Source organism: Agelaius phoeniceus, chromosome 21 (genome assembly GCF_051311805.1).
Source record: "Agelaius phoeniceus isolate bAgePho1 chromosome 21, bAgePho1.hap1, whole genome shotgun sequence".
NCBI lineage: Eukaryota > Metazoa > Chordata > Aves > Passeriformes > Icteridae > Agelaius > Agelaius phoeniceus.
The window spans coordinates 6866411-6890644 of record NC_135285.1 but is presented as its reverse complement, the minus strand read 5'-3'; the positions used below and the strand labels follow the sequence as shown (position 1 = coordinate 6890644).

The 24234-nt window shown below is 53.7% G+C and overlaps 3 protein-coding genes across 3 annotated transcripts in view; all 3 read right to left on the bottom strand.

Moving 5' to 3' along the window:
- The window catches only part of ABL1 (ABL proto-oncogene 1, non-receptor tyrosine kinase), a 77923-nt gene extending 76423 nt beyond the window's left edge, over positions 1–1500 (bottom strand). Inside the window, exon 1 of the mRNA XM_054646599.2 lies at positions 368–1500. Within this exon, the coding sequence (XP_054502574.2) occupies positions 368–503 (136 nt within the window). The 5' untranslated portion in view covers positions 504–1500. The remainder of the gene's footprint in view (positions 1–367) is intronic.
- A 4929-nt stretch (positions 1501–6429) lies between these two features.
- On the bottom strand, positions 6430–10534 carry EXOSC2 (exosome component 2). Its single transcript, XM_054646217.2, has 9 exons — positions 10332–10534; positions 10147–10248; positions 10014–10059; positions 9654–9743; positions 9479–9544; positions 9264–9332; positions 8231–8407; positions 7928–8056; positions 6430–7233 (listed from the first exon to the last, which is right to left on the bottom strand). Exons 1-9 carry the CDS (start codon positions 10454–10456, stop codon positions 7153–7155), a joined length of 885 nt encoding a protein of 294 aa, XP_054502192.1. The 5' UTR covers positions 10457–10534; the 3' UTR covers positions 6430–7152.
- Positions 10535–11401: 867 nt separating this feature from the next.
- Positions 11402–19912, bottom strand: PRDM12 (PR/SET domain 12). The gene is made up of 5 exons (XM_054646577.2): positions 19508–19912; positions 18529–18719; positions 17419–17574; positions 13802–13913; positions 11402–12911 (listed from the first exon to the last, which is right to left on the bottom strand). The coding sequence occupies exons 1-5, from the start codon at positions 19719–19721 to the stop codon at positions 12529–12531; spliced, it is 1056 nt and encodes a 351-aa protein (XP_054502552.1). The 5' UTR covers positions 19722–19912; the 3' UTR covers positions 11402–12528.
- Positions 19913–24234: the final 4322 nt, after the last annotated feature.

Here is a 24234-nt window from a genome sequence, read left to right as displayed (position 1 = left end):
AGCATCACCACTGGCTGAGGCTGATCTGTACGATGACACAGACAACTCAAAAAGGATCAAACACTTCCCCAGACTGCAAACCAGAACATAACCAAGGCAGAAATTAGAAACTTGTACAATATTAAAAAGTTACTTCCTTGCATTCCACCTTTAGCTGTACAATAACCTCTCCCCAGCTTTCAAGCAATCTGACCCAAGTATTTTCTTAAAAAACAAATCACAGAAGATTTGCATTAAACAGCAAGAGAAAGAAAACAAGACTTCCATAAAGTACATGTCTGTATCTGCTCCATGGTCTTGAATAAATCCATATTGTACCTAGCTCAGCAAACCAAAATTAAACCAAACAGCAATAGAAACTTCTCACCATGTTCCACGAAGACGTTGCAGTGAGGGCCCGCATGCCTCGATGACTCCTTCTTCCCTGCTCCTTTGATGAAGTGCAGGGCAGGCAGACTTGGCCTCCTTTGGTCCCCAAGAACTTTTCCAGGCTGCTGCCCCATAAAGTAACTATGGGCAGCCTTTCCCAGGACGAGAAGTTTCCAAAGAAGTCTGTGATCCCTGATCTTCCAGGCTGGGAAGGAGTTCTGAAGGAGAAGGTATTTAGGTGGGTGCACTGGCTGCACTCACAGTGGGATAAAGTCACTTGAGGTGAAGAATTAAGACAAATTCCTCCAATGCTCCTGAAGACAGCAACAAGGCTCCTTAGGTGACTTTATGCAAAAAAAAAAGAAAACAAACAAACAAAACAAGCGAGTAAAAGTTCCAACCGCTCAGCAATGACCAAGCGGTACCAAAGTTTCAGGTTGCCATATGTAGCGTGTCTTCCACCGGGTAAAGCAGAATCAGTTCATCTCACAGGCAAGAAACCACACATGGGCTCACCCAGGGCAGGAAACAGCCATTCCCACCACAGCTAGTGTCAAGGTTTCTTTTTTTTCCTCCTTTTCTTTTGCATAGCATTGAGCTAGCAAAGGCCAAAGAGCCACGGAGATTTGGCTTCAAGTATCGCTGAAGTCCAGCAGGGTCAGGTGCGCTGGAACCATGGCAGCTCTCCGGGCGAAGCAGCAGCAGCAGCAGCTCCGGGTGGGCTCCGCACGCTCCCTGGGCTGCAGGGATGGCACCGGGGCTCCTCGGTCACCGGGCTTCGGCTCCTTCCAGCGCCGCTACCTCGGGGCCGGGGGGCCCGGCGGGGCCATGGCGGCGTCGGAGCAGCGCTGGGGCGGCCGGGCCGGCGCCCCGTGCCCGCTGCCTCAGGCGGAGCCGGGCGCGGGGCTGCGAGGCCGGGGAGCTCCGGGAGGCCGGTTCCTGCCCAGCAGCCGGGCCGGGGCAGGCGGGGGGGACCGCGCCGGCCGCATCCCCGGGCGGGCGGGCGGCAGCGGGGCCGGGCAGGCGGAGCGGGGCGAGGGGCCGCGGGTAGCCCGGGGCTGCGGGACTGGCGGGGGGCGGCAGAGGCGGCGAGGGAGATCCCGGAACCCCCGGGCCGGCGGGCGGGCGGTCACATCCCCTTCCGGCCCCTCCTCCTCCGCCGCCCCCGCCTCCCGCCCGATCCCGGCCCCGCTCCCGGCTCCGGGGACCGGCCGGGCGGGGAAGGGCGGCGGAGGCTCCGGGGAAGCCTCTGAGCAGCGTGGCCGGCAGGGCGAGGGAGGGGATCCTCCCTTTAGGCGGCCCTGGTGAGGCACACCTGGGGTGCTGTGCCCAGTGCTGGGCGCCTCAGGGCGAGATGGGCAAGGAGCGGCTGGAGAGGGTCCTGTGAGTGTGAGGGGCACCCAGAGGATTTGGGGCTGGAGAGGGTCCTGTGAGTGTGAGGGGCACCCAGAGGATTTGGGGCTGGAGCAGCTCTGATGAGGAGACACTGCGGAGCTGGGCCGGGTCGGTCTGGAGAAGGGAAGGATGAGAGGGGATCTCAGCAATCCATCTCGGTATCTCCCCGGCGTGTCCGAGGATGGTGCCAGATTCTCTTCAGCGGTGCCCGGTGACAGGGTGAGGAGCAATGGGCATAAACTAAAACATAAAAAATTTCCTCTCAACAGGAAGAATAACTTCTTTAGGTTGAGGGTGGCGGAGCTCTGGAATAGGTGCCCAGAAAGGGTGTGGAGTTTCCCTCTCTGGAAACATTCCAAACCCACCTGGGCACATTCCTGTGTCACCTGCTCCAGGTGACCCTGCCCTGGCAGGAGGGTTGGACAGGATGATCTCCAGAGATCCCCTCCGACCCCAACTAATCTATGATTCGGTGAAAAAAAAAACTGTGAAAAGGCCCCAAAAAGCTCGTGTGAAATCCCTTACCTCTTTAGAAGGCCCACCCAAGTTGTTTTCCCATAGATCTGACTCTGGCCAGCTCTGGACCCTGGATGCTTGCAGAGATGGACAGGGAAGAGATCCTTACTGGATCAGCTGTGTGCACAGCCAGGAATCTGTCACCCTGCTTGCACAAAGGACTTCACTTCCTTTTAAATGCCCTCAGCATATGCAGAACTAGATACCAAAACCAGCCATAGAGGCCAGTGACAATTGAAAAAATATTTTATTGACCTGTTTTTGTGCACCATTTGGTACAAAGATGGAGTTAAACCGCCAAATTCTTCAGCAGGTGCTGAGCGCTCCCTGAGCTAAAGAGCAGACCATGATGCTGAAGATATTTAGTTTTTCATACATTCTCCAGTTCACCTTGGGGATAAAGAAGGTCAAGGCAGCAGCTTGAGGTCAGGGTGTTTTGGTCAAAGGTCTGTGGTTGCTCCCACTCCACAACAGGAGAACACACAATTGCAATTCTGTGCTGTAGCCTCCTGCTCAGGGCAACCATCTGGACACAGAGCAGCTTGTTTATACTGACTCCTCCCTTGTGACAAATCCACAAACACACTCCATGTCTCCTATGCCATATTCAAGGTCTCTGGCAGACCTGCATTTTTCATCTTCTAACAATAGCATCCAAAATGGAGCACTTCATACAGCCCTGCGGGATCTTCCATCTCTGCTGTGCCAGGCTGCTCCTACATCACTAATTCTTAGTCAGGAGACTGAGCTCAAACCATTTCTATTGGATTTCTCCATCAATCACTCAGTTTGCAGGTACCGAGACTGGTTGTGCTGCGCACACACCCACACAGGAGAGAGAAATTCTCGTGCTGAGACAAATCCAGGGTCACATCTGTTGAACTCTGTGGAATTCCTCCAGGTTTATCTCAGTAATGGAGATCAGCTTCTCACCAAGGTGATGTAACCCCCTCTGGGCTCCCACGGATTGGAGGAAAGGGAGGAAATGAAGCTGTCAGCACAGGCCAAGCAGCCCAAGAGAATTTGTTACAAAACCCAATACCAACCATTCTTCACTGTTAAAAGATACTCTCTTCTGGGTCTGACTGCAGCATCCTGGATAATCTCTCCTACCATGGCAGGGCTGAAGCAGTGTAAACTCCTGAAGACAACCATGGGTCCACGATAGTCAGAAAAATCTTCACCAAATTAAGCAAAAGTCATTCCAAATATGCAATAGAATCACAGAACTGTTTGGGTTGGAAGGGACCCCAAAGACCATCATGTTCCACCCCCCCTGCCACAGGCAGGGACATCTTCCAGGCTGCTCCAAGCCCTATCTAACCTGTCCTTGAACACTTCAGGGCTGTGCTGTGGACAGTACAGGCTGTAAATGTGCTCTTCCTGGCTTGCCTGAGATCTGTGCAGAGGAATGCACTTTTTATTTAACACACCAGGTGAGTTTATCATTGAGGCCGACAGGCAGTTACTCCTTCTGATGCTGTGCAATCATAAGCAGCAAAGTGGGGCAGGTCCTTTGCCAGCATTTCCCAGCCTCTTTCCACTCAGCAGTTTCTCCAAAAGCATTTCCTGTTTCCCAGGGCACTGCTGTAGTTAATCTGGGACAATACAGAGGCAGATGAGTCAGCTGGTCACTCCCAAATGTCATGGTGAGATACCTGCCTTCCCCTTCCTGAAGGACACTACATGTTCTGCCTCCAGCCCTGCTGCCAGTTTTTGTGAACATGACTCTCCTGTTAAACTTGAAAGCTGCCCAATAGATTCAGAAATTGTTAGAGAAGAAAATAAGAAGAAATTCAGAATTGTTAGAGACGGAAAAGTTGTGTGAATACAGAATAAGTTAAAAAAAAAAAAGCTTCAGAGTGTTTTTTTTTTAATCAAGTCCATGTACATACTACCATTTCTTTTTTTCCTAGCAGATACTTCAGCACTTTTTGTTTACCTCCCATTAAGTGTGGGTTCTCACCCAACAGCTGCAGTGACATTTTCTCCATAACAATATCTTAAAAACTCAACCTCTTCACCAAATAATAAAACTTAGCATGCTAATTAACAGTCCTCAGGAACCTGAGAGAACCATTTCAAGATGTCTCAAATCTCAGTGGGATTTCAGTCTCTTCTCAGGTCTGTGCAAAGCTTTTTATTTGTACCACTCTCAGCTGAACAGCAAAACTGCATGGATAGTACAGAAGTAATGCAATAAGCAGCAGTAATTGGATTAATAACCCATTAGCACAAATTTAAAATCTCAGTGGTTATTCCTAGGAGTAAAGGAATTCTTGCTATTAGAACATGAACACTGGCACCAAGAAACAAGAAAATTCTTTTTGCAGATGAGTGATGTTGTGTTCTTATTCCTACAGACAACACTCACAGCAAGGGAACTAGTTACCAACCCCACTTCTGAGCACAGCTGCACCGTGTATTAACCCTGGAGGAGGCAGCACAGGAGGTGCTACAGCTGCTTTAGTGTCAGACTCTGGTGAGCAAAGAAATCAGATTGGTCTGAGCTGTTTTAATGCCTGTTGCTGGCTTGTTGTTACCTGCTGGTTTGCAGAGCTGTGCTGGATGGGAACTGCCAGCAATGACCTTGCTAAAGCCTTGTTACAGAATTTAGGTCTTGGCACAGCACTGGCTGAATGTGGAAAGATCAATAATTACCCTTCATGGTCACTGGGAAAATATTGAGAGCTTTGGTTCCTCCCATCAGGAAAGATCTACAACCAAACCTCACCAGCTGGTGTTCCTGGGTTTAAAAACAGAAGTGCCAGGTAATCAGGAGTAAGGGAACTGGATGAGTCACATGCCTCCTCCATTTAACTCATCATTAATGCAAAATATCAGGAATCCTGCAGCAAGCAGGAGGAATCAGAAAGCTCAGAGTTGAAGCAGTCCAGATCTTGAGTTGTTTTTTAGCAGAAATCCCTGAATTTCCACTGTGGTAATAAGATAAACAGCTGCTAAACTACAGCATTGGGTGAGGGGGGAAAAAAAGTACTTTTCTAAGTGAAAGATGCAGACTGCTAAAGCTCTAAAGCTTTTTTAGGCTTTTTGAACCAGTTTTGTCCATGGAGGTGTGTGTTATGTGGCTACCAGCAGCCTCATGGAGACCTGAAAGTGTCACCATCCAACCTTGGTTTTCAAATTTCCTCAGTCATCTTGAGGATGTGATAGTTACAACACTTACTAGGAAATCCTCTTAAAACTCAAAACCAACAATTCCCGGGCCTTGTGTGGAGCATTCCAGTGACACCCCCAACAAGTTCAGTACTATTTTCAGAGGCAGCACGGGCAGTTGTGCAGCAGCAGCACGGATTAGCCATGTCCTTGCTTGTCCTTAGCCCCATTGTGCTTTAGGTTTGGGCAGCAGCGCTGGTGGCAGCCGCCCAGGCCCTGCTGTTTGGCAGGACAGCGAGGCGGAGCTGCTGCAGAAGGGAAGCGCCACAAACGCGATCCAAAGGTGCCATCTAGTGCCTGCTCGGGACCACAGGGAAAGCGGCCCGAGCCGCAGGGACAGCAACAAGGGAATTGCCAGCTCCCAGGAAAACACCGAGGGAAGAATTTTCCCGTGTGCCTGAGGCAAGAATGCGAATTTGCAACGTGCATTTGGATTCAGGGACAGTTGGGACAGATGTTTTATCATCCTTTTTAAGAATTACAGTGCTGTGGTGCAAGGATGTATTTGCAATACAAATAGAATACATATATAATAAACCAGCTCTAATACAGCACCTGGAGCTGAGAGGATTCTCCAGGGAAAGCATCACATTCTTCACAGAGAACGTGACTGACTGCCTGCCAACACTTGGCTCAACGTGTCCACCTCTAACCACTGGCCTGAAGATCTTTACCAGTGTCATACTGGGCTCCCTGTCATCCCCCAGCCACCTCTGCTTGACTCACCTCTCCCAGGGATCCTGCAGGGAGGCAGTGCTTGGAAAGCCACTGTGAACACCAGGCAATCCTTACAGAGGAACCCTGTAAGGGCTGAAGAGGAAGGTCAAGTCCTGCTGGGATGAAGGGCAGCAGCTGAAGGGGAGATAAGACAGTGGAACCATTCCAAGTGTCCTAGCACAAGGAAACTTGAGCCAGCCACAGCTCTCAAGCTAGGCTAAAAACAAGCCAATGCACACACTGCTGAAGGACTGATTTGTTTCAAAAAATTTATTGAAATGTAAAATACTTAATACAAAACCATACTGGTGACTCCTCAGAAGAGGAGCTCACCTCTCAGGCATAAAAAAAAAAACAAAAAAAACCAGCAGGATATACACAAACCAGGACACTGCTTGTCCAGAGCTCCTGGCTCACATGGACAGAGACAGCCATATCCCATCTCATACCCCTGAGACATTCAAGTCATGAACAGCCAGACCCAAACTGTGGTTAGCAAGGCTGTGGATACTCCTGTTCTCTAAACACATGTGCCTAGGCTTACATTCTTAAAAATGAGAGCTCTCAGTCAGGGGACAGACTGGCAGATCTGTATCACAAGTAAATTAAAAGCCAAATCATCTTCTGGGGAGAGAGAAACATCACAAAACAAATGCCTTCCTCTCTGTCATTTTGCACAAAATTCTGGGGCACTAGACACAGCAACAGGTGCTAGGAGACAGGTCCCAGTTGCATCTGATCTTTATAAAGGTCAGATATCAATTTTTCAGGCCATTGCACTAAAAGGCTATTGTACTTAAGTACTACTTTATACTAAAAGGACACAGGAGATATCCTAGGAGTGAGGAATTTTGGTGGTTTCTGAAGTGTGGAATGAATGTTGGGAACTAGAACACTGAAAAAAACCCCATATAATACTGAGAATCAAAGCTGCCATGCTGGGATTTCAAATGACTGCTTCTGGCCATGTGCCCTATCCTATCCCTCTGAATCCAGCAACCTCTGTCGAGCTTCCAGAACGATCTCCTCTGTCACCTCTGGCTTGAGAATGTCCTTGATCTGCAGTGGAAAGAAGAGCAATATGAGCACCAGGAATCTACAACTACTTCTGCACTCAGTGGGGAGACAAAGGTCCCTGACACACAGTAGCAATCAGCAAGGGAGTTTAGAGGGTTGTGGTGAAAAAAGATCTATGGCAGAGGGGCTGAGGCATAATTAACTCCTCATTGAGAATGAAAGCAGAATTCAGATCTCATTTATTTATGGGAAGAGAATTGCCTGCAATAGTGCTGGCAGGAATCACAGTGAAAAGCTGTACAGCAAGAGGGAAAATGGAGGCAGCCTTCCAGCAGTACAGGATGTGGATACAGACATGAGCCTGCTCTCTGTACAATACATGACATTTACTTTTTCATTGCTTCATAAAATGCACTGTACCCTCATACAATGCCAAATTTAATACTGTTTTCACAGGAATTAAAGGGTCCATAATCCCAGCGAGGGACACACAACATCTCTCAAAAAAGGGACTGATCTCTTTAGGAATAGTTAGACTTTGCCAGAGGCAGAACCTTTCAAACTATCTCTGAAACTGTGCAAGGCAACTTATGTTGTGCAGAAGAGGAGAGTTTATGCTGTCACTTACTAAAGGATGCTTTGGTAAATTAAAAGGAAACTCTGACTTCAGCAGCAACTGATGCAGCCTTTCTGTTCCCTGCCCTCAGTGTGGAATAAACACTACTGGTTCCTGTACCTGATGAGGAAGGGATGCTTCATAGCAATACAGGATGCTGGTGTCAAAGAGCATAATCTTGTGAGTAACCAGAGCCATGATGCAGTTTCGGAGCCGTGAGATCACCTCCCGGTCAGACAAGGGAACTGGCTGAGGAAGGACAGAGGAAAAGGGATGAATGCACAGGGAAATAATGCAAGGAAGAAAAGCCTTGATGTGCACCTAACACAGGATCCTGACAGCCTCAGGTTACTCAGGTGCCTCTGACTGTGTCAGACTAAAAACCATCACTGGTAGGAGAGGACTCACGTTGCCTGGACTCACCTCCAAGTTGGCAGTGTAGCCTCCAGCCTCGTCATCCTTCTGCTCCGGGGTTGGGTAGATCCAGATGAAGCCGTTGTTGCCGAGGATCACAGAGGCACCACAGGGCAGGTCATGGAAATGAGTCTTCTGGCGTTTCACAAGGGAGGGAGACACCTGAACCAGCACACCCTGGGCAAGCTGGAGAGCAGACCACGAGGCTCAGCATGAGAGACACCATGAGCCACCACAGATAACACCAAGCCACTGATACACATTCACTCCATTCTTGGTCTAGGAACAACTCTGTTTTAACACCTTTTCCAGTGAAACAGTGAATATAAAACCTGCAAGCCTCTGGGAGTGCAGGGAAGATTAGCTAATGCTTGTGCAGCCCTTTGAAGATGAAGAATACTCTAAGTGCTTAGCGCAAATGTTAATAATATCTCGATCGTAACTACACATCAACCATCCCTGCAGAAAAATGAGGAGTCAGAGGCCCAATTTAGCAGAACACTTTCCCTCATAATCCAATCACTGTCCTTCATCCTTTGTGCAATAAGCACACTTCCCTTTCATCTTTTAAGTGCTAATACCCTTGGTCTGGTAATCCCAAACTGCAGCCTACGCTCCAACGGCCTCTTGGCTTATTTCAATGCACAAAACTAGAGATAAATGCCAACTGTGTAAAGCCTAAAATAGAGCCCTGGGGAGAAGAACAAGTCACAGGGGCAACAGCCAGTAGAAGAGGAATGAGGAGATCTCTCCACAGGATTTAATTCCAAGTGGCTAGTGGGGGAAGCAGAACTAGCAGGCTGAAACTGTGGACAGGGAGAGCAGTGGATCAAAGGGAAACTCAAGGACACCTCCTTTGCTTTGGGAAACTCTGCTTGGTGGTCCCATGGAGGAGCTGAGGGTCTCCCTGTCCTGCAGGAATGAGTAATAACAACATCCTGCTCTACTCCATAGCTCTTTTCTTAAAAAAGCCTCCAAAGGGCTTTATAGAAATCAGCTGGTGCAGAATGAACCCAGGATCAAGGGCTTTGGAATAACTCACCTTCCCATACTTCAGGCTCCGGGTGTGCAGCGATACAGCCCCATCAGAAAATATAGACTGGACCTCTGCCTGTGGGTGCCACTTAAGGAAACAGGGTCCCTAAGGCTGCCCAGTGCCACCCCAGCATAGCTCTCACCCCCAGCCAGGCCAGCCAAGCTCTCCCTGCTCTTCCCATGCCCTTGGCTCTTCTGTCAATGGGAGCAGCAGAAGGATACACTGATGAGATCCCCTTCCTGCAGGTAGTCCCTCATTGCAAGCTCATCTTCTGCTGATTTCCTTCTCTGAAACGTCACAACGAAAGTTACATGTAGCCCAGAACGAGAAAACATCCATCAGTGGCTCTTTGTGGGGGACCTCAGGATGCCACGCAAAACACAACCAGCTACTCACCAGCTCCCCACCAGGTAAATTTATAGATGAGAGCAACAGGACTGAATCCAGCCTGGAATTTGTTTCCACTTTCCATCGCTTCTGCTGAACCTAAGGGAAAAAAAAAACAAAACACGCAAACTTATAGGAACACACACTCAAAAACTGAATAGGAGCTGCAGCTCACCAAACTGCAGGAGGGGACAGCTCTACTGGCTACTTCCAGCCTCATCCCGGTTAAAATCCACACACTCCCGGTACCCTGAGCAGGGACACTGATGTATGTGTGTCAGTGTTTTAGGATCCCGGGAAGCTTTTAGAGTCGGACTGAGCCACAGCCACCCTCCTCCTCCTCGGCACCCGGCAAGCAGGGGGTTTTACCTCCGTAATCCTCCCGACCACGATGTCGCCGATCTCGCCGTTGTACCTGGGACAGAGAGCGGCGGTCACACACCTCACTCACCGGGCCGAGCCAGGCCCCGCCGCCGGCCCGCACCGCCGCGGCCGCGCTCACCTGGCCTTCAGCGCCCTGACACACACCAGCTTGTTCACCCTCTCCACCACGCCGGCCACCGAGGCGATCAACTTGTCGTCCTCCACATAAGTACCGTGGCCCCTGCGGAGAGACAGCGGCTACTAAGGACAGCCCGAAGCCGCGCCACCCCGCCGCCGCTGCCTCTCCTCCGGCGCTGCCCGCACCTCATGTATCCCGTGTCCGTGGTGATGGTGTCCCCCGGTGCCACCAGGTGCTTCTCGCCGCCCCGGAGCGCGCTAGAATCCAAGGGCGCGCGGGCCGCCGGCAGCCTCATGGTGACCGCCGCCATGTTGGCCCCGCCGCTCGCGCCTTCCGCCCGCCATGTTGGCTGCTGGCGACAGCGCGCCTGAGGGCGCGGGCGGCGCCATCTTGAGTGAGGGCGGCAGGGGCGGTGACTGGGCAGCCATGTTTGTTCCTGGCAGCGGCGTGCCTCTCGGGCTTCGTTCCGGTGGAGCCCAAGGGGGACCGCGGCCATTTTTAGTGCGGGCGGCGCCCGGCAGTGACCCGCTCACTCAGAACCTGCCCGGCAAACCGGGAGAAGCCCGGGAACCCTCCCCCGGGGCTCACCGGACCCCACAGCCCGGGCCGAGGCGGGGAGCAGCACCCCCAGTTCGGGTGCCCCTCACACACGGTCTCCCCCTGAGGGCAATCCTCTCATGCCCTCCCCAGCTGGCCGGTGCTCACGCTCGGCTCAAACATCCCCGGGGGACTCGGCCCTGAGCCCTTGCCCTCGGCCGAGCTGTGCCAGCACGAACTGATACGTCCGCGGAAAAGTTTTATCCATGCAAGCACCGGCTGCGGAGGAGATGCTTCGGGAAAAGCAGCCCGCGATGACCGTCAGCAAATATGTCCCTTCCTTCCAGGAGGGCTTGCACCTGTGTCCCATCACAGCCGAAATATAGGCACTAATTCATGGAATGTATCAAAGGATGGCAGTAGCTGTGGCTTTATAGGTGACTGTACAAGTTCACAAGAATAGGGACTGGCTGGGTGGAATCGGTAGATAGCACCTGCTCCAGAGTGAGCCAGCCCTTACCCCAGCTTCCAGACCCAAAAAAAGGGCTTATTTAGCCAAAAACTGGGGGATTTTCCCCTCCCAGTTGCACTTCTTGGTCCAACAGATGACACCACATCTCCTCACTCACAGACTGTTGTGGTGGTTAAGACCTTCACTCATCGCAATACCCACATCCTTCCACTGGCACATAAAATAAAGCTCTCCATGCAATCCCTCTTCTAAATGATAAATGTTCCAAGTAATTTTTATTTAGAATACAAGAGAGGTACAAATGTATTTACACTGTGTACATATACAATCAAATAATATATAATATCAAAGTCTTGTAAATAATGTTTACATAAATATTTACAAAGTTAAAGTGACAGTTGTTTGGGGTTTTTTTTTTCTCTTTTGTTTTGTTTTTGTTCATTTTCTTCTGGAAGTGAAACACGGTTTGTGAGAACTTTATACATCTTAGAGTTATAATTAATATTAGAATACCTTTTTTTTACGATTTATGTTACACAGCTCTCCTCCGCAATGTGGGGACTCCAGAGGGCGCTTAGAGTTGTCCCTGGGGACAGAGCTGGCCCGGGGACAGGTTTTCTCTGTCCCCAGAGGGCAGTAGCAGTTCCAACCAAAATGTTCCTTCAGAGCTGGGAAAGGGATGGGGAGAAGAGCTGCCATGGCTGGAACAGGCACAGCCCGGCAGAGCTCCGGGTCCCCACAAATCCTGCCTGTGGATGGGCATGCCCAGCTGGCACGGTGTCCCCTCTGCCCACAGCACAGCTTGGAGCGGTGACAGACCCCAGTACAGGGCTCTGGCTGGAGCAGGATAGGCAAAGGGGGCTCAGGGGCAGGAAAATGCAAATGTTCATTAACTCCGGGCTCTCAAGCAGGGAAAGGTGTCCCTTGGAAGGAGCCACCGGGGCCAAAGCCACTCCCGGGGCAGACAGGTATGACTGGGGTGGCTGTGCCAGCCTTTCAGTGGGGCACACATCTGCTACAGCAGAGGAGGACACATAAGAGGAACTTTTCTTTCTACCAAATTATCTGTAAAACCCAGGCATGACTCCTCCAAGCCTGGCTTTTCGGCTCTCCCAGTCCTCCCCCAGCACACTGGTAAACCCACACAAACCCACAGCCCACCCTGTGCCACATCTCCCTGGGGATGATCCCCCACAACTCAGCTGCAGAGCTGGGGGTTCCCTTCCTGCCAACCCCTCGCAGTCAGCGATGCCCAAAAACAACCCAACACTCTCTGAGACACAAAGCAGCTCAGCCAAGGGCCACCCCCCCAGTTCATCACATGTCTCAGCATCAGCGTCTGCTTTCCCAAATCCTGCTGCCACGCCAGGGCTTCACAGCACCATGGTGGGGATGTGATGGGCCAGGGAGGCAGGGTGGGGCACGGGCAGGGCGGGCGAGTGGGCCTGCAGGGAGGCGTTGGGGGGCCGGTGGCGGGCGCTTTTCTGGTGCGCCCGCAGCCCCGCGAGCTGGGAATAGGCACTTTGGCAAACCTGGCACTTGTAGGGCCGCTCGCCTGTGTGCAAGCGGACGTGGTTGCGGAGCGTGGAGGACTGGCTGAAGCGGCGGTTGCAGAAGCGGCACACGAAGGGCTTGTCCAGGGTGTGGATGCGCATGTGGGAGCGCAGGTTGCTGCGGGAGTTGAAGCCGCGGTGGCAGATGACGCAGCGCATGCGCCCCGTTGTGCTGGCCCCCGTCTCCACCGCGTGGAAATCCTCTGGGGATGACAGGAGATAGTCAGGCACTGCCGTCCAGCACGGCAGCTCACCCCACCAAAAGGCCCTGGGGTGCTGGGTGCTCTGGAAAATCCCCACTGCCCTCTTGCTGGCTCCCTGCTGCTGAGGTCACCTGTCCTGGCTGGCTCTTAGGATTTTGGGATGCAGCCAGTGCTGGGAATGCACTCAGCCAGATTTAGGTAAGGGGATTCATTCAAGCTGAGCTGAATGAATGCCTTATAAATGGGAACAAAACCAATTTCCCCTCCCTGGGCTGAAGCAGAGCTGGAGGAGGTGGGTGCAGGAATTCTCAGGAACCCCCAACCACACTGTCCAGCCCCTGCCCCAGTCCCAGCTTCTCCCCTCGCTCTGCTGGGCTCAGACATGGCTCTCTCAGAGTGGGGAGCAGAGTCAGGGAGTACAGAAGTGGCTCCAAACACAGCCTGAGCTCTGCCGTGCCACAGAGAAGCAGCTCTGGGAGCCACTGAGACAAGCAGGAAGCAAAAGCCCAAGGAGAGAAAGCCTGCCTGTGTTGGTGGTTAAGATCCTTTAAATGCAGAGTGGGGGTGTAGAGGCTGCATCCACTTGGTGTTTCATGGGGTGTTGGGGCTGCCTTGCACTCACACCCTACACTGCTCCTCCCTGCCTGGCTGGGTCAGGCAGAGATTGCCAACACCCCACCAGCAATAGCCATGGGCAGATTGGCCTGGAGGCATTGTCCTGAATTATTGAAGACCTACTTGAGCTGTGTGGATCATCTCATAGTCCCTGTCCACAGAGAGCTGGGATATCTGACATACCCCTGGGATGTCCCTGCCCAACGGCCTCAGAGCTGGGCACAGGGTGAGCAGGCAGGGATGCTGCAGCCTTGGCTCTTTCTGATGTTACCTACCATGTTTGTTCTTCTTCTGCTCCTCTTCCAGCCCTGGCACACCTGGGATGCCCAGGAAGGTGTTGTGGGAGTTCCCATACCAGACCAGCAGCTCTTGGTCTGGAGGAATCATCTAGAAAGAGAGATAAAGAAAGGGTTGTTGGGAGGGGCAATGAACATCCATCCCTGCTCTGATCCATTCGGACCTACCCTGGCTGTGCCCTATTTCTGTGAGACCCTGCTGCTACCTGGGACCTGCCAGCAGTCCCCAACACCCACAGGCAGGCACGGAGCAGCCCAGGATGCAGCACTGGAGGTGATGGCACAGCTCAGCACCAGCACAAACCCACTCCAGACTCTCCCCCAAGCTGGGAAACAAATGGTGTTATGGGCAAATATGCAGCTACAGAGCACAGGGACAGATCTGGAGTCTCCAGAGTGCAGGACCCAGAGGTCCCAGCAGCTCAAGGAGACCAGGACAGGGTGAAACAGAGACATGGAGAAAAAAAACATTTGTGGAGCCACAATCAGCACAAGTGACAGAGACCAAAGCAGGGAGCTGGGACGGAGCCCCAGCTCAGGGCTCCAGCAGAGCATTCTCTCTTTGGACAGAGCCATCAGCGCCCTTCAGCTGCAGGGCACAGGCAGCATCTCCTACCCACCCACACCTGCTGGGGCCGATTTTAGAAGGTGGAAATGCAGATCTGCCAGCAAAGGGCTCATCAGCCCCCGGAGCAGAGGAGAGCTCAGAGCTGCTGTCAGAGAGCATGGCTCAGGTGTGAAACGCTGCTTATATCCCCCACCAAAGCTGCCGTGCCTGCAACAGCCCAAGGACAGCTACAGGAGCAGGGGGGCAGGGGTTTTGCATCATCCACGCTCCCATTTCCCTGCAGTGATGGGATTCTCCTGTCCCTGCTGTTCCTGTCGTGTTCCCGCATGGCCAGGGCGAGCGGCCAGGAAACGCCGCTCACGGCTCCCCTCGTGCAGCAGCCCTGCCTGGGAAGATGGGTCCTCTCAGACCCCTTCAAACAACACTAATAACAACATCACTTCATAAAAAAATTCATATTTTCCCTAGCAGTCCCCTACTGTTAAGAACCTAATTTAGAAATAGGAACGTCCTGTGTTTTGGAGGATGGCTTTCTGTACACTGAGCATGTTAGATTCCAGTAAAATATTATCCACAGGGAACACAGATGCTAAGTTCAATCACCTCAGCATTGCAAATATGTTGAATTTAAAGCATTTGAAATAAATAGGAATTTTACTTCATCTCTTTGTCCCTCTGCATAAAGACCTCACTGGGCTGCAGAGGAGGAATTTGGGATTCAGGGTAAGCCGATATCCTTTTGCATCCCAAATTGATGACGTTTCTTGGCATTATTTACTCTTGACAGAAAATTAGTAATTTTTAATACAAGCAAATAACATATTGCTGAAAGGAAAAAAACAATCTGCATGGGTGCATGGTTTTTTCTGCTGAAGCTGCTGCAGCCATACCAGCAGCAGATGAGCACCCACGTGCATACACCCCAAAGAAAATTCAAATTGCCCCCCAGGAACCTCGCAGCCTTCAGATCAAAGGCCAAAACTTTCTGCCTTCACTTTATTTTCCAGCAGCAGCAACTTGGTATTGCTGAGAAAGAGGATGGGAAAAACAAATCAGCAAATAAGGGCAGGAACGGGCAAAATGCATTAAAATAGCCAAGGTAAACGGGAAAAAAAAGCACCAAATCAGTCTGGTTTTTGGCATTTAGGTGAGAAAGGCATCCAAAGAGATGGATTCACTGGTTGGGAAGCCACCAGGGCTGGTAGGGGATGTAGGTTGACAATGGCTATGCATGGACACCTCTGGTGCTGAGCAAGGCAGCACCTAAGTTTGGATCTATGTGTGCGTGCCCTGCCGAGCTTGGGGAGCAGTGTGACAGCAGGGACCCTTCCTGCCCACCTCCTCCCACACATCCCTTGGGGTTCTGCACTCTCAGCATCTCAAATTCTCTGCTTGTGCCAAGGGAATTAAACTCATCCTGCTCCACTGCTCACTGCTTCAGCCCTAGGAGCAAGCCCACAGCTGGATCATGGCTATACCCAAACATTTGTTCATCCTCCCATCATCTGTGCCTGTACCAGGTGTAAAAACCACAGCTGTGTTCCTAATTACACCACAGCTACCTGGGATTATTTTACTTATTTGCATAATTTAAGAACAGTAGTAAAAAGTACTTAAGGTACTGTCACAACAGGAACAGCTGCCCACAGAAATATCAAGTCTTAAAACTAGAAACACCTAAAGCCTGTTGTTCAGCAGGAGAACAGCAGGGAAGTGCTTGGAGCTCTTGGGAAAGGTGGCAGAGCCCAAAGGGCACACAGGACTCTACAGCAGGAGAGAATATCTGATCCTCTTCGTACCCACCCCTTCTCCTTTGCCACCCTGTGGCAGCAATCCCTCACCCAGCCCTGCTGTGGTCCTGTGCCATGGAGCATTTGGGTTTGTGCTCCTCCGTGGGCACTGCAGGAGCCTGGACAGATCCAGAGCACTGCCCGTGCCATGGAGCCAGCAGGCACTCATGGTCACTGCCAGCTGAGACCCTCTCCCACTGCAAACATCCTCAGGTGAGACTCTGAACCCAACCCTGGAGGGGCACAATCCCACAGTGCTGGTCTGGGATGGACTGGGACGTGTCCCCTCCTGTAACTCTTTAAGCCAGAGCTGTGGCACAGGGCCTTGTGCAGCTCTTTTCATGCTTTACACCCCAAGCCACCACCTCTCTCCACCTGCAATAGCGCTGGGTTATGGGGACACTGCACATAAGCAGGGCTGGTCCCCACCATCACCCTGCTCTGGCACTGTGTGACTTGTATGCACATATCACCAATAATGCCAGGGTGCCAGACACCCACCTCCATCCCAGAGTCTGCTGTAGGGAGCTGTGGGCACCCTTCAGCCATCACCCCACTGCACAGCAGCCTGTGCCACCCCTGGGACCCTGCCCCTGCCCCTGTGCCAGCACAGACCAGCACTTCATGCAGGAGCACAGGGATGGGGGGGCAGGAAGAGCCCCCTCCCCACAGTGTAAAGCCCAGGGCAGAACTGCACCAGCACCACTCCCTGCCCTCTCCGTGGCTCCCTGCACAGCCAGAGTGATGCCCAGGCAAAGCAGTGCAGAGCCAGGCACAGCCTGTGCTCAGCACCTGGGCTTCACAGAACCCCCCAAACTTTACTCTGCTATAAAGAAGCAGGTTCTGCACAAAATCTCATTTTTTTAATAGAGCATCCAAGCTCTGTCCTTGCCCAAAGCCCCATATTGGCCAGAACTGCAGCTCTTTTCATGCTTTGCACCCCAAACAAGGATCTACTCTCACCCTGTTCAACACACATCGCTCCTTGAGCCAACAGAAAGGGGGCAGAGAGGAGAAGGGACCTTTACTACCCCTTGAAGCCCATGCAATAACCCTTCCCTATGGTTTCTACCTCTGCAGGTGAATCTGAGTGCCAAGGATGGAAAAGCTGCCGTGTCCTTCCACAGACACCCCGCCAACAACCCAAAGAACAAGGGAACAAGAGTCTGTAGGATGGGGGATCCCACCACCTGACTTCTTCTATTGCAGATTCCCGGCTGCCCTTCAGCCCCACTTACCTCAATAGCCTTGTAGAAGATGCTGTTCCCGATCTGAACAACCTCGAGGTTCTGCTCCTGCTCGTTCCGTGCACATTTGATGTAGGTCATCCAGCTGCGGTGATCCTCCTGGCTGGCGTCAATGAAGTACCGCACCGTGCCATCCTCATTGAAAACCTGCGAGGGCAGAGAGGGCTCGGTAGCGATGCTGCCCGCACTGGGCTGAGCCCCTCCACCTCTGGGATGGGCTCAAAGCCAGCAGAGCCTCGGGGCTGAGATCCTGACAACAGCCAGGAGATGCTGAACCCTTCCTGCTCATGGTGCTGGACTGTGGCAGGGCTGAGAAATGTGCCCTGCTCTCACAGGGGCTGGCAGGACCAGCCATGCCAATCTCCCTGCATAACCCAGCTCCCTTCCTCAATTTCCCTTCTCATCACAGCCCCACCAGCAGCTCAGCCCTAGAGGAAGGGGCTGTTCAGCATCCTGCAGCTGCCATGGGAGCGGGAGAATCCCTGGGTGGAAGGGGAAGGTGCATGCCAGGCCTAGAAAGATGCTTAGCAGGGTGCCAAAAAAGATAAGGCAAGTTTCTGATAGGTATAAAATTACAATAATAATTAACAATAATTAAGAAGTGCTAGTCTGAGTCAAACAAATTAAAAAAAAAAAAAAAGGAAAACCCTCCCTATTCACTGTGCATTAGTGCACAATGTCCTGGCATCTCAGAGCCCCCCAAACTCCACGGTTTCATTCGGGATTAACCTCACCAGGGCTGGGGCAAAGCAGGGGGCAAGGGACAGGGCAGAGCTGGTTTTGCCCACTGTGGCCAGTGCAGGCAGCAACCAGTCGGGGGTGTTCCACCAGGACGGGATGGGCAGGGCAGGGCGTGATCTGCCTGCATGGGACACGAGCAACGGCGTTTCGGGGCTCCTCTGAGGGCTGGCTGCACCCCGAGGGCTGGGCAAACCTCATCCCTCTCCTGCAAGGGGCTCCTAAACCCACCTGGCCAGATATTTGCACGAATGGGGAAACTGAGGCACAAGGATGGTTCTCAATGGTGCCCAAGGACGGGACAGAGCCCCAGCCCCCGTCCCTGCTTCTCCCCAGACCAGTCCTGGCTCGGGGGGTCGTTACCTCCCACATGAGGTTGTTGTTCTTGCACAGGTCCACGTGTTCGGGGGAGATGACCCTGCCCGTGAACGGCCCCATCTCGGTGCCAGCCTTGATCCAAGTCTTGGAGAAGATGCCGAGCCCTTCCCCGGGGATGGAGCTCTGGGCGATTATCACTTCCGACGGCAGCACCAGGCTGGAGAGTTTCTGCACCTCTGCGAGGGGGGAGAGCGGCTCAGAAAGGGACAGGGGTGGGGGAGAGGAGGGAGATCGGGGGCGGCGGGGACCCCGCCCAACCCCGGCCCCAGCGCAGACCCCGGGGCTGAGCCTTTGAAACGCCCAACCGGGCTCCCACAAAGCGGTACAAGGTTCCCCCGGGGCATTGAGGAGGTACCTGGGAAAAGCATCCCGGGCTGGGCGAGGGAGCGGGGCTGGGAAAGGAGGTTAAATGGTGTCTATTTCGGCCCATCCAGCAATTTGTCATGCTGTTAAAGTGATCTGCATTCATTAAACTCAACTAGAAAGAAATTGCTAATTCTAAATTCATTAGTCCTTTAGGAATGCTGTAGCGGTACATTGTGCCTGAATGGCGCGAGGGCTTGTTTAAAAGGGCCCAGGAATTCCTCTTACAAAATGGGGAGATGAGATGGTTGACATATCGTGAATGGAAATGGAATTAGCCTTCATGGTAAATTAAGAGAGGAACAGAAATCCGAGAGGGGGAAAAGGGAGCTGGGACGCCCCGGCGATGCCGGGGCGAGAGAAAAGATATTGTCCCGGGGCGGCTGAATGCGGGACGGCCCCCCCAGCCCGCGGTTTAAGTGGGAACTTTCTCAGGTCAAGCCCAAGTTAACCAAATGAATTTAAAGCCCTTTTTCCCCAGTCCCACGCCTGGGGAGAGCGGGGCGCCGGGACCGCATCCCGCCGCCGGACTCCGGGAGCCGGCCCGGGGCCGATGGGGGACACCGGGGGGATCGGGGAGGGTCCGGGGGGGGTCACTCACCTCCGGAGAAGGACTGAGCCAGGACTTCGGCCGTGAAGGCTGTCTTGGGGCTGCTCTTCTCTTCGAAGAGCTGCTCGCCCAGGACGTTTCTCCAGCGGCCGTAGAGGAAGCTGTGCAGGATGTCGGAGGTGATCACCTCGGCCAGCGAGAGCCCCTGCGGCTTCAGCCCAGGCTTGAGGACCAGGGCCTCGGCGGGCAGCACCGAGCCCATCATGGGGGCGAGGCGGCGGGGCCGAGCGCGACGGGGCCGGGCGCGACGGGCGGTGGGCGGCGGGCTGGGCTCCGTTCGGCTCGGCGGCTCCCGCCCGGCTATATATGAGCTTCATTGACCCTCCTAATTGGTTATTAATGACCTCCCTGACGTTGGCGGAGAGACTGGGGCTGCCGGAGCGAGGCGAGCCGTCGGAGCCCCCCCCTCCCATCTCCTCCTTCCCTCCCCTCCCGGGGGTGGGGTGGCTGGAGGGAGGGAGGGACACGGCGAGCACACACACACACACACAAACACACACAAACACAGGATACACACACATATACACACACCGATACACACACACGCACCGGCTCGGCCCCCGCACCTCCCGGCCCCGGCAAACCCAAACCTGGGCACCTGCCCCGGGCACGGCAGAACAGCAGCGAAACGGGCAGAAATGTCCCCGCCGGTGTCCCACGGACGGGGCGCACCCTCGGGCACGGTCCCGCTCCCCACCTGGCCCCCGCGCTCGTTTTGGGATTAAAACGCTGCGCTTTGGGGCCATTGAGCACCACAACGAAATCGGCGGCCCCGAGCCCGACAGCTCCCGGTGCTCTGCGGCGTTTGGCCCTCGCAGCCCCGGGGGAACGGGCTGAGGCTCTCGGAGCTGGTCCCGACCGTGCTCGGCTCCCCGCTGGCCCCCGCATCCCCGGCTTTCCCGGCCGGGACCGGCAGCACCGGGAGGCTCCGGCGTTGCTGCCCCGAATGCCGGGAGAGGGTCCCCAAGCACGGGGAGGGTGGGACGCGCTCCCGGGGCTGATCCCCGCTTGACCCCAAGTCAGGGCTCACCCGGCTGCCGGCACCAGCCCGGCCGGTCCCCGATCTCACATCCCCGCAGGAATTGTGCCCAGGTGCGGATTGGGAACCGCTGGTGGATCCCCGGTCTCCCTGCAATCGCAACCATGCCCTGCCGTGTTCCCCCAGTGCCGGACCCGCACCCGGGGAGGCTGCGGTGTCTCCGGGGCTCTGCCGCCGCATCTCCCCCGTCCCCGCACCCGAAGGCGTTCCCCGGCCAGCCACGGCGCCCATCCCCGCCCTGCCGAGCCAGGAGCTCCGCAGCCACCTCTGCTCCCCAGCAAGGCGACATCAGAGCGGTGCCCCCAAACCCAGCGCTCCCCTCGGGGCCCGAGCTTCGCCGGCTCAGCAAAGGGTTAATCTTTCCCGGATTTAAACCTAGTCCTGCTGTGTCGGAGCTTAGAGCCCTCTCCTTAGCCTTGTTCTTTTGATTTTCATGGGGACGAGGGGCTGTAAAGGGCTGCGGGAAGAAGGCTGGGCCCCCAGGATCCTCAGGCGCTCAAAGGCCGGTTCTCGCAGCCCGGAGTCCCGGGAAGCCCCGCCGGGTCTCACCGTGCCCGGAGCAGCCGCCAAGCCCAGCCCAAGCCCCCAGCCTCTCCCCTGCGTGGGGATCTTATAGGGGAAAGCTGTGGAGTGTATTCTGGCCTGGGTGAAATGATGCTACAACCCGTGTGCAATTAATTACTTCTATTAATCCAATCAAGAAGCAACGCAGATGTCAGGAACGCACCCAAACCTGCGCTTACTTTCGGGGCTTCGCCCGGCGAGAGGCAGCGCTGTCCTGGAAAGGGGATGTTAACAACCTGCCAGGGATTGGTTTAATAAGCGTAAAAAATAAGTTTATTTTGTTTTTCTGGACTTTGGCTAGAGGAGCCGTCAGAATATTTCAGCCTTGCTAAACATAACGCATCAGGTGGAAAGGTTCCCAACACCGGCTCCCTCCAGCCGCCGAGGCAAGCCAGTCATCGGATTGCTTTTTTTATTTTTTTTTCCTTCGTTTCCCCAGGAAAACCCTTCAACCTTCAAGTTATCCCGGGACAAAATAAATAATAGATGCTCTTGAACCCCCTGCGGCTCCGGTGCGGGCTGCGCTGAACCCCGCTCCCGGCTGCGGGGGCTCGGCCGTGCGGGGGGGCAGTGGTAAAAAAAGGTGGGAAAAAAAAATTCTTCCATTTTCTACGTGGTTTTAAATATCCCCAGCTGTTTCCCAAAGCTTCTTCCCGGTCCTAGGAAGGTGCTTTGCTGTGTGTTCCCCCCCCCACCCCCTACTCATTTCTCTTTTTTAATATCGCAGCTATCCCTCCTTTTTAACATTTAAGAGGAAACAAGTTTAATATTCATGGCTGTTAATAGAGAAGGGCCATTATCGCCGCCCCATTGTTCTGAGCCCCGCACAATGCTGCTTGTATTTTCATGTGTATATTCCCAAAGTTCCTTCTGAGCGTTTAGTGAGCACTTTAATATTCATGGGTGTTAATAGAGAAGCCCTCAGTATATTGGCATATTGTTGGGAGGTGTACATATTGGTCTGACTCTGAATAGCCACAGTCCTCTTTTCTTTTGCTCTGTTTTGCAGGGTTGATGGGCCAGGAGTAAATGGGCATTTTTCCCCCCCGTCTCCCCCTTACAGAGAGAACATCTTTATTCCAGTCCCAGACTTTCTGGTTTCCCATTCAGGACCCTCAGAAATAATGTCAGGCAGAAGAAAAGTGGAGCAAATCAATCTTTCATGGTCTTTTTGAGACCAATTTGACATCCATGGACTCTTCTTTTCTTTCACAGCCTACAAGGGGATGGTCAGGATCTGGACAAGGTTGGGGTCTGATGAGGGGAGACATGGGATCATAATGCAGCAAAGAGAGAAAAGAAAAGCAAAACAAGAAAAGATTGCAGGGATGGGGTGATGGAGGAAAAATGAGGGTGAATGACAGTGCAAGAAAGGAGATTAGAGCCCAGCAGCTGCTTTTTGGGGGGCGGGGGGGAGGGGGGAGCTCTCTCCCCTCTTCCAGCCCTTCGCATGAATAGGATTTGAACAGAGCGGAGATTGATTTATAGTTATTGCAGTTGAACATTTATTGCTCTTAAAGAGTGGCGGGGAGAAAAGAGAGAAAAGGGGTTTGAAAAGCTCCTTTCTGTATTAAAGAGGTATCAAATGAAGACTGCTGAGATAATATACAGTGGCCAATGGGAATTTGATTTGCTTTAAAATTTAACTCTTGTGGGGCCGCCGGCGATGGAGCCGGGATGAGGGGATGGAGCCGCCGCTGCCCCGGGCCGGTGCAGCCGCGATTCTTTCCTCAAACCCCGCATTCGCTGCCCGGCTTCACCGCAAAGCTCTGCGGCGGCTCCTGTGCGGCGGGGAAGGGCTGCAGCGCGGAAGGACGATTAGTGCTTCGTTAGTACAATTTTGTATTATTTTTATTATTTTTTTTTTCCCGTAGAGGGTAGAAGGCAGGAGGGATGCAGAGCTACGAAAATAACCGGCGCAGGGAAGAGCCCTTTTCGAAGCTGAGTTTTTCGTGCCCTAAAACCGGAGGTTTCTCCTCTCCGGCAGCAGAAACGCGATCGCAGCCGAGTCCCCTCGGGCGCAGAAAGGAGCCCATTGTTCAATGGGGAGAAATACATTTTTAGCGGTGATTGAAAGCTCCCCTCTCGTTTGAACTTTAGAAGAAAGTCCCTGGCAGGGACGAGCATCCCCCTCCCTCTGCCCCAACATCTGTTTGGAGCAATCCAGGCTCTAGGGCAGAGCCGGGCTCTGCCCCCTCCCAAAGTCATTAAAAAGATATTAGTTGAGCTGAGAAAAGTCCAGCGCAGCCCCCGATCCGGGGGAGGGGGCTGGTATGTGTCATTAAGAACGATTTTGGATTTGCCAGCACTAATACGAGGCGAAGGGACCACGGGGTCTGAGTTCAAAAGCCCCCTGGCCCCGGCCGCCCCGCCGCGCCCTGCCCGCTGCCCGTGCCCTGGTGCCCGCGGCCGGCGCAGGGCGGCCCGGCCGACCCCATCACCTGCTCCGAGCGCCGGGAAAGGACACGGCCGAGAGCCGGGCTGGGAGCCGAGGCGCTCAGCTGCGCCGGCCGCAACCTCTGCGCCTCCACGGGCTGCAAATGCCCCGGGAGCCGGAGGGAAAGGGGGGCAGGAGGGATCATCGCACCCCTGCGGGAGCCGGGGGAGCCGGGGCAGGAGGGATCATCGCACCCCTGCGGCTGCCGCAGGAGCCAGGCGCCTCCGAAGTTGCTAAATGTGTCATTTATTAAAGCATTCAGGGGGCTTTTCTTTGGCGTTTGCTTGCAAACTCACAAAGGCCGAGCTGCTGTTTGGGGGTCTTTTCTGATGGAAAAAGGGCTCGGAGACCCCCGGCACAAAAGAAATCCCGGCAGTGCTTTCAATGGCCAGGACTCAATGAGGGGGACCCTGCGCGGAGCGGGCGGGGGCGAGGGGCCGCCCGGTGCTGCCTGAAAGGCAGGCCTGAATGTAATGGGGAGATCTGCGTTTATTTGTTGGGATCACATTTAATTAGCTTAGTACAACCCTTGAAAGACAAAGGGACCTCAATCTGGATCCAATCTGAAGCTCGTTTGGAGAGCGAGGGCTCCTGGAAAAGTCAAAAGAGAGAAAGGAGAAAGAAAAGGGAGGCTGGGAGAGAAAGGGGCTGGGGGCCCAGCCAGGTGACTGGCACGCG